At 34.0% G+C, this 8,581-nt stretch overlaps 1 protein-coding gene across 1 annotated transcript; it reads right to left on the reverse strand.

The window, feature by feature from the left end:
- Window positions 1–2,292: 2,292 nt before the first annotated feature.
- LOC21406735 (hydroxyproline O-arabinosyltransferase 3) lies at window positions 2,293–8,344 on the reverse strand. The gene is made up of 9 exons (XM_024165370.1): window positions 8,278–8,344; window positions 6,810–7,414; window positions 5,091–5,158; window positions 4,801–5,002; window positions 4,426–4,523; window positions 4,261–4,330; window positions 4,048–4,119; window positions 3,650–3,763; window positions 2,293–2,412 (listed from the first exon to the last, which is right to left on the reverse strand). Exons 2-9 carry the CDS (start codon window positions 7,227–7,229, stop codon window positions 2,350–2,352), a joined length of 1,107 nt encoding a protein of 368 aa, XP_024021138.1. The 5' UTR covers window positions 7,230–7,414; window positions 8,278–8,344; the 3' UTR covers window positions 2,293–2,349.
- Window positions 8,345–8,581: the final 237 nt, after the last annotated feature.

Raw genomic sequence — 8,581 nt, forward strand, 5'->3', positions numbered from 1 at the left:
TTTGCATAAGAAATAAAAGAAAAAAATATATAGTTACACAATTGTTTTTGTTCAAGATTGATTGCCTAAATCCTTTTATATAGTTACACAATCTTTGTTAAAAAAATATGCGGGCATGTAATTTGTAGCCAAGTTTATGGAGCACGTTAATGATTTGTTGCATGGGCTGAAATGTGGATCGAATGACCAAAACAAATCGTGTCTTTCGGTTTCGTGCTGCTTACGCTATATGGTGAGTGAGCTCAATTGTACATAACAAAGGCCATGTTTGAAATTGATCCCATTTTTATTTTTCACGTTTTTTTTTAAATGAAAATGTTCTCAAAACGGCGTTTGGCGCAATAAAGACAAAAAATGAAAATGAAAACGATTTTTTGGTTTAGTGTAAAATGATAGAGAAATGAAAAATGACTTTTAATCGTTTTTCATTTTTTATTTTCATTTTCTCCTCCGGAGCAGAGAGAGAAAGAGAGACATTAATGAGTTTTTTTACACTGAAAACAATCTCTTGATAAAACTACCAAACGCATTTTTAAAAATAATTTCTGTCTAAAATTAAAAACGTTTTCATTTTCATTTTCATTTTCATATAAAAAATAAAATCATTTTAAAACAAGTTTCAAACGCACCCAAAGATTGTGATGCCGAATGGTGTGCAATAGTCTTTAGTTAAAAAAAAAAATGAAAAAAAAATGAGGGAATTCTGAGTTTTCTTTGTTTTTTTTAGTTTTCTTTGTTTTTTTCATTGCTGAAAAAGTTACTTGAGGCTACAATAAAAGAAATGGAAAATTATATTTCATACCTAGTATTATGAGGTTTTATTAAAAAATTAACAATTTGCGTTTTGAGCTCTTGCACTTTTGGACCTTGCCAATTTATGCTCAATCTATATCATTTCTCAACTGTCCATTTTGATAGTGAGATTTCGAGAATTGCCTTGATCACAAATAATCAAATTTGTTTGGTTCCATGACTATAAATAATACACCATTAACAAGAAAGGTTTGTGGCGAAATTTCATTGGTAAAAAATAAACAGTTGACCGGCAACCGGTTTAAATTAAGGTCAAGTGCAAAAGCGTGAACATGGTGGCAGTTGAAATTAGGTAGCCAGTAATTATCAGCGAGGAAAAATGACCACAAAACGACCATAACAAATGTTGACTAGAAGATGCTCAACCTTGGTTGATCATACCAACTTCAGAGTCATACTTGGATGATTCAAACTATGATTTGAATCATGGTTCATGATTCGCTACAGTGTTTTCTCTAATAAAAAATACACGTAAATTAAAAATAATTCTAATCACATGATTCTAATTCATGAACCAAATGTCTCCTACATTCAAAATTTAAAGCGAGCATAAACAAATGAAAAAAAAAAAAAGGTAAAGGAAAAGCACTTTCATAGTGGTCCGACCCATTGGAATGCCACACCATAATTCCTTTGTTTCCACCTAGACCGCGAAATGGACACTAAAGTTGGCCAATTTCTAACTATGTTTTTCCACTCTGAAAAAATAAAGAAATAAATAAATAAGGGTCTTATTCTTTTCACAACTTAAGTCACGACTCGAGTTCTATTATTACAGTGTTTTCTCTCATAAAAATTTAAATTTAGCTTTTTTGCTATAACGTTTTTCTCTCACGTGCACAAGAACTTGAGTTGTGAAACAAACATACATAAAATATAAAAAAGATACGAACTAGTTCCTTTTACTAAAAAATGTCCATTTTCAACACGCTACCTAGGGTATTTGGGATGTGTTTGGTTTCACAGATAGCATAGGCAAAAGAAAAGAACAAAGGACTAAAAGGCTTCTGAATGGAATCGAAATCAAGCTACTATGAAAATCTAACGAAGTAACTCAAAATGCAGCTGCCATCAATGTGCAGTCTTTTTAAGGAAGATCCAAGAAAAAGGCGTGGACATTTGGTTCACAGATTCAGAACCATTCTCGGATTACGTGTGTTTTTTTATGAGAAAAAATACTGTAGCGAGTCACGAATCATGATTCGAACTATGACACGAATCTTCATACCAAACACCCTCTAAATATCTTGAAAGAAGCTTAAAAATTTACTGAAGCCTGGATTTAAGGTGACTACCTGAGGTTTGTCCATTGTGTGACAATGCGGCACATAGCTTCCTCAAACACCAAGGCAAATGACCGAGGGAAATAGTAGAGAAGAAAGATATATTATCCTTTCTAGAGAAGAGAATACACAGACCAAAATTCTTCTCACTCTGAAAATCAGTGCAGCATATCGAAAATAAAACCAATTATATTTATTTTCCAATTTGAAAATCCGCGTAATGTAGGCCTTTATATCTTCAATACAATCAAGTCTACTGTGCTTCCCAATTTGGAATGTTAGCGGTGGCTTCATTTACCATCTTTACAAGGGTAACCTGCAGACAAGATAAAACATAAAGTTGCCATATGTATAGATGGAAGTATCTCTGTATATTTGTGAGAGAGTGCCTCAAACAAACATCAAGTAACATAAAAATGTGGACGTTTAATTCATAGATTCAGAATCATTCTCGATTTACGTATATTTTTTGTGAGAGAAAACACTATAGCGAGCCACGAATTGTGATCCGAACCATGACACGAATCCACTAACCAAACGCACACTTAGTATTTATGATTGACAGATATATCTATGATTGGCTGACGTATTATATCCTTAAGGGTCTTATCAATTACACAAGAAAAAACAATCATCTGGCTCTTGAGACTTTCAGATTTGAAAGAACTTAGAGCCCGTTTGGTTTATAGATTAGAACCATGTGTTGAGAATTATTTTCGATTTACGTGTATTTTTTGTAAAAGAAAATACTGTAGCGAACCACGAATCATAATTCGAATCAGGGAACGAATCCCTTTACCAAACGGGCTCTTAGATATTTCTTTTTCTTTAATTTTATTGGGTCCCGGAACTTGATCATATATAGACCTTTTCTGTTTAGTGCTCTTTTCTTTTCTCTTTTTCCCGTAAGTCTCTTTGTTCTCTATATCCCTATTCTTTTATTAGTTCATATAACCAATATGTTTTGTTTCTTACTAAAAAGTTTGCTTCTTGTTAATGGATTTCAAAAGAATCAATGTGTAAGACCTCTTATTCCCAACAAACTTTTGTGACGCAAAATGATTGACTCTTCTAACTTATACATACACAAATATTAAACAGATAGAAAAAAAAAAACACTTGAAAAATAAAAGAATATGATGGTTCAAAGCGTAATGGGTCCAAAAAAATAATCATAACAATTCAATTCATAGCTCGAGCATTTAGAACACAATAGACTAAAAGATTGAGTAATTAATTGATAAATTAAGCTTGAAGCAAATTCTAAGTTGCGAGATTTAATCTTAATTGGTTATCGTTCAGCGAAAAGAAAAGAAAAGAAAAGGAAAAAAAAAAAAAAAAAATTTGATGCCAACTTACGTTTGGTTGGAGGATTCAAACCATGTGATTCGAACTATTTTCGATTTACGTGAATTTTTTTGTGAGAGAAAATACTGTAGCGAACCATGAATCATGATTCGAATCGGGAACGAATCCCTCTACCAAACATAATTATTCTTTTGAAAACTAAACATATGTAATTTTCAAATATAAACATATTACTGTAGACATACCACACTTTCAGGAACCCCAGGTGGTGGCAGCGAGAGATTTTTTGGTGGAGGTCCACGTAAATATGATCTCTTGTCAAATCTCCACTCACCAATTTTACCATATGTCAATTCACCCTGCATAAGAAGCAGCCTTAGATGCAGGTACTAATTTTGAATTACAGAGAGGTAATCATTTTTCGAAATTTAGAAAGCACTCAGCTCTCTCAATATTTTAAAAATAATGATAGTAAATGAATTATAGATGGGAATCATTTTTCAAAATTTAGAGAGCGAATTTAAAGAAAAAAATTAAAAAACAGGATCACATCACTATAATACAAAAGGAATATAGAAAGCCATAACTGGAATAGCAACTTATCATAAGCTAATGATAGAAAGTAGGAAAGATATTATTTTACCTTTAAGTTGTAGTCACATCCATAAGTAAAATGAATTATGAACTTCTTACCAATGTCCAAATCCCACGGGGGCTGAAAATTTAACAAGAAAAGAATTCATTAGAAAAGCTTCTGTGTAAACATGCGACAAAATTTGTCCCATTTCTTCTCATAAATGGAAAGAAAGGTAAACCAAATTATAATAAAAGAGCTTCACTAGGTTACATATCAAACCTGAAGCATAAAGTCCCTCCGGAGAATATGCTGCACCCCATGTAAAGCAGATGCCACAGCATAGGCATACCTTTGTTCAACAAAAATGGATCAATAAATATACCACTACCAGCTAGATTTGAGAAAATGGTAAACTATGCAATCCCTTTGTTTTCCTGTGCTTACATTTCTAGCACCCATCCGAAAACTTTGTCGGCCTCAGGGTCGTCTTTCATTCTCAAAGAAACATTCATCCAGGTAGGAGCAATCTTTTCCAGCAAGTCCTGACTTAATGAATCCGCATGTTAGACTCTTCTTTTTTTTCTCAAGCACATGTAAATGACGAAAATAACTGTAAAAACAGTTGTGGTAGAGATGGTCAAAACAACAATGAAAAAGGTAAAGTAGGGGAAAAGAAGGAGAATCTCCATGCCGAAAAAAATAAAAAAAATCCTTTCTATCTCATACCTCCAGAAGTTTTGTTTCCAAAGACAAAATACAATGTCCATTACCAGAGCAAGATCAAGCCATAAGTTAAACAAGCAATTCCAATATTGTTACCTTCCTGATAATGACAGGGGAATTGCCAATTGGATCAATATTTGTCACCGGGCCATTTTCCTCGGGATAAAACTTCCTCAAGATCTTTTCATGCTGAGCAGGCGTAATGTAGAAAAATGGGAAACCAGCAGGATAATCTCCATGTGCCAAATTAGGGAGAGGCCTCACAAATACATGATCAGGCTCTGCCATCAATATGTATCTGCAGCAATAGAGCGAGGAAATGGTTTAGATACATAGTTAAGGTATGTCTCAAACAATTCAAAACCATCAACCAAGAAAAAACTCACTCTTCTTCAATTGTAGCCTTCTCTAGCCACTGAACGAAAGCCCATGGTCTGTTTAACACAATATACCCCTGTACAGAGGTTACAATCAGCCCAACAAAGTCTAAAGAGAATATAATAAATTAGATACGTGCACACTGATAATGACAACAAAACGTATATGGCTACAAGAGTTAAATATGAGGAAAAAGAAGGAAAAACGGCCTCTAAATGGTCCTTTTCTTTTTTGGAAAGGAAAACAAAACTGTTGGTACTGGTTTGAGTCTTTTAACACTTTATAAGACAATATGAATAATGCGGAAATATAAAATAAAAGAACACTAGAACAAAGAACAAAGAAAAAGTACCTATGAGGCACCACTCTTATAATATGTATATAATAGTATAATTATGTATGCATGTACGTATGACTATGAGGCACCAGTCATAAATATGGGCGAAAAAGGGACAAAAATCATAGTTCAATTTTCAGATTATAAATAAGAGGAATAGCTAGCGAAAAGACAACGCAGAGCACAGGCATGTTCAGTATCTTGAGAACTAGTTTAGGATCTATGGAAGAAAAGAAACAAGAGTAAGCGAAGACCAGAGGTTATACTTGAACTTGACAAGTGAACTTGAAATATTAGAGTGCTGTTCTTGCCTGTAAGGTAATCAAAGCATAAACTTTTGGTTCTTCATATTTTATTTTATATGCTGATCTGCTGGTCGGAAGAACAATTTAATCAAAGAAAATAGTAAAAAACATGCAGAGGAATAAAACTCCAACAATAAAACAAAGTACAGACCCTTTCGAAAGAAAAACAAAGGATAACTTATCATCTCTCGTCAACCAAGGCACTAGAGGAAGGTTCAGATATCCACAACAGTTCTTCAATCTCACTTCTGCCTAAACTTTAACAAATCCCTACCTACAAAGACACCAGATATTGAGAAAGTACCTATTCAAAGCCATCTTCCTTAAACAGAAACCATTTTCCACCAAGTGTACACATATGACAACAATGCGGAGACAAACATGAGCCAAGTGTTCCACTATATTCCAACTCCACAACTAAGAATCCAATTTATAGCAAAAATAGAAAAATAATAAATAATAACACTCTGAAATAAGATAAAACTCAACTCTAATAAGCGGAAAACAATCCCTAATTAATATACTACCTCAGATATCATTATTATCTCATACTATATTGCATTACCAACGTCCGTAGATTCCGGTACTAAAATGAAATGAAGAGAGGACAAGCAGTTCTTCTTACAAAGGCCTTTCGAAATATAAACGAAACTTGAAGACAAATAGTTGTCAATCAACATGGCAGCAAACACTGGAAGGGAAAACATTTCCTCCAGTGATCTCCAAGACACATCTTCCCCGAACATGTCTATTATGGAATGCCTTGGTAATACCATTTAAATATAAGCCTGTTTGGCTATTCCTTCTCAGATTAACTGACTGATTAGCTACAAGACCAGCATCAGTAATTATCTTGCTCCACATGATGGGGCATTATTCAAAAGTACTCTCAGTATAGATCAATTGCTAGTCCTCGCAGACTAAAACACAGACAGATGCAAATATAAGAATTCAAGCAAAAGTTCGTTTTTCAAGCAACTGATCAAAGACTTTATTACAAGAAAACTTAAACAAACAGACATGACAAATCAAATAGATAGAAAACAAGGAACCAATTAAATGTAGAGGAGTCAAAGAAGTCCTACACGGTCTAGACCTGCGGGAAGAGGATCAACTATAACAGTAGGAATCTCCTCCATCAAGTTATCAGGATTTCCTGAATGCAAAATCCGAGTAAATCCTCCCATCTCAGACCCCTGCATGTCCTTCTGTTTCTTATACCAGTAGTACATAATGCGACATTGCCATTTGCTATAAGGAGCATCGGTGGCAGTTAAAGCAACATGGAAGAGTGACCTGGAATTCTTTGGCCGTCTAACATTCTTAGGCATCTCGACAATAGGGTCAGACAATAATGTATGATGTGAAAAACCACCTAACGATTTCCCAGCAGATCTATAGTTGTTTACCATAGTTAACAAATTATATGTGGCAAAGAAAACTCCAAGAGCCAAAAGAACCAAAAGTAATGGCGAAGAACGTCCCATAGCATTCCTTCCGATCATTGTTGATTATATTGGCAAACTCTTGGATTTTCTAAATTCATAACATAGAAAGTTTCCTTTTTATCCCAATATTAATAAACTGTCCATGAAAAGTATATCTTGTTCTATAGTTCAGAACATTATGCAGATGTGGTTTTGAAGCCGATACTTTACCACATCACTCTCAAACTAGAATGAGGGAGTACCTACCAAAAAAAAAAAAAAAAAAAGGCTCCAATAAGTAAAAGATCCTAATGGCATACAGATTGACATAAAAAAAATAGTCGCAACAGATGAAACCATTATCCAAAGTAAAACAAAACAAAACAAAAACAAAAAAAACAAAGTCAATGCTATACAAGAAATTCTACCACATTCATAGAAAAAAGGGGTAGAGGAAAAATAGCATGAGAAGCGCGAGGGGTGTGATTTCTCTCGTAATTTTCTAGTTTATTATAGTGAAATTCTGCAACAGCTAAAAATGGACGCATAAATCTTATGTGTTCTTATTTGCCTTTTCTTTTATATTATTGCTCATACTGGTAAAGATTTATGGCTTTAATCCGTAACATAAACTAATCTCAAGCGTTCCAAACTGGAGAAGCATACAAAAGAAATATCCACTTCATCCATCAGACAGAACATAATTAAGAGCATCGTATCTGAGAAATAGATAAACAAAAATGCATACAAGTCAAAGGAAAAAAAAGGGGGGGTCAACGATAGATTAATATCTCTCACAAATTGAATCGTCGGAGGCAAGGAACAAAAGGTTCCCAAACGACCAACAAAATAATTGTTATAAGCACAGATCATAAGAATTCAAAACCATATCATTGCAATTCTCATTGCAAAAGAGTGAATAAATTTCGAAATTAGATATGAAATGCATATAGAATTCAAAGCCTAATACGGGAATTCTTACGCAAGAACACACTAGAAAAGAACGACAATCAAAAGTCAACTATGAAACCCAGAAGAGCCGAAAGATCACAGAACAAACAAAAACCAAAGTACAAAGCCTATGCAATACGAGATTGGAAAAGCAGAGGGACAGGGAGGGTAGGACCTTAACGTGCGCGCATGGAGAGAGACAAAGATTGGAAAAAAATAGGCCTTTGATGAGACGTATGTGCTAAAGAGGTTTGAAAAGTTGGCATTGGAGAATGGAGTCTTTCGCTTCATTCTCTTTTATACTGCTTGACATGGCCCACCAACGCACCAACCTCATAATTTTTACTTCATGTGGTATTACATTTAGGTTATTTTCAGTAGTTTATTGTATCTTATAAAGTGTCTGTGTTGTATGGTATTGTTTTGTATTATCATTTTTTTTTAATAGAAAAGCAATGCATTAAACCACAAAGAAAGGG

Source organism: Morus notabilis, unplaced genomic scaffold (genome assembly GCF_000414095.1).
Source record: "Morus notabilis unplaced genomic scaffold, ASM41409v2 Scaffold179, whole genome shotgun sequence".
NCBI lineage: Eukaryota > Viridiplantae > Streptophyta > Magnoliopsida > Rosales > Moraceae > Morus > Morus notabilis.

What these genes read in the sequence shown, in the direction of transcription:
- LOC21406735 (XM_024165370.1), bottom strand. Translation starts at nt 7,229, where the DNA reads ATGATCGGAAGGAATGCTATGGGACGTTCTTCGCCATTACTTTTGGTT. An exon ending in CCCCTGTCATTATCAGGAAG is followed by an intron (nt 4,524 to 4,800) that starts GTAACAATATTG and finishes TCATTAAGTCAG; the next exon opens with GACTTGCTGGAAAAGATTGC. An exon ending in GATGTGACTACAACTTAAAG is followed by an intron (nt 3,764 to 4,047) that starts GTAAAATAATAT and finishes CTTCTTATGCAG; the next exon opens with GGTGAATTGACATATGGTAA.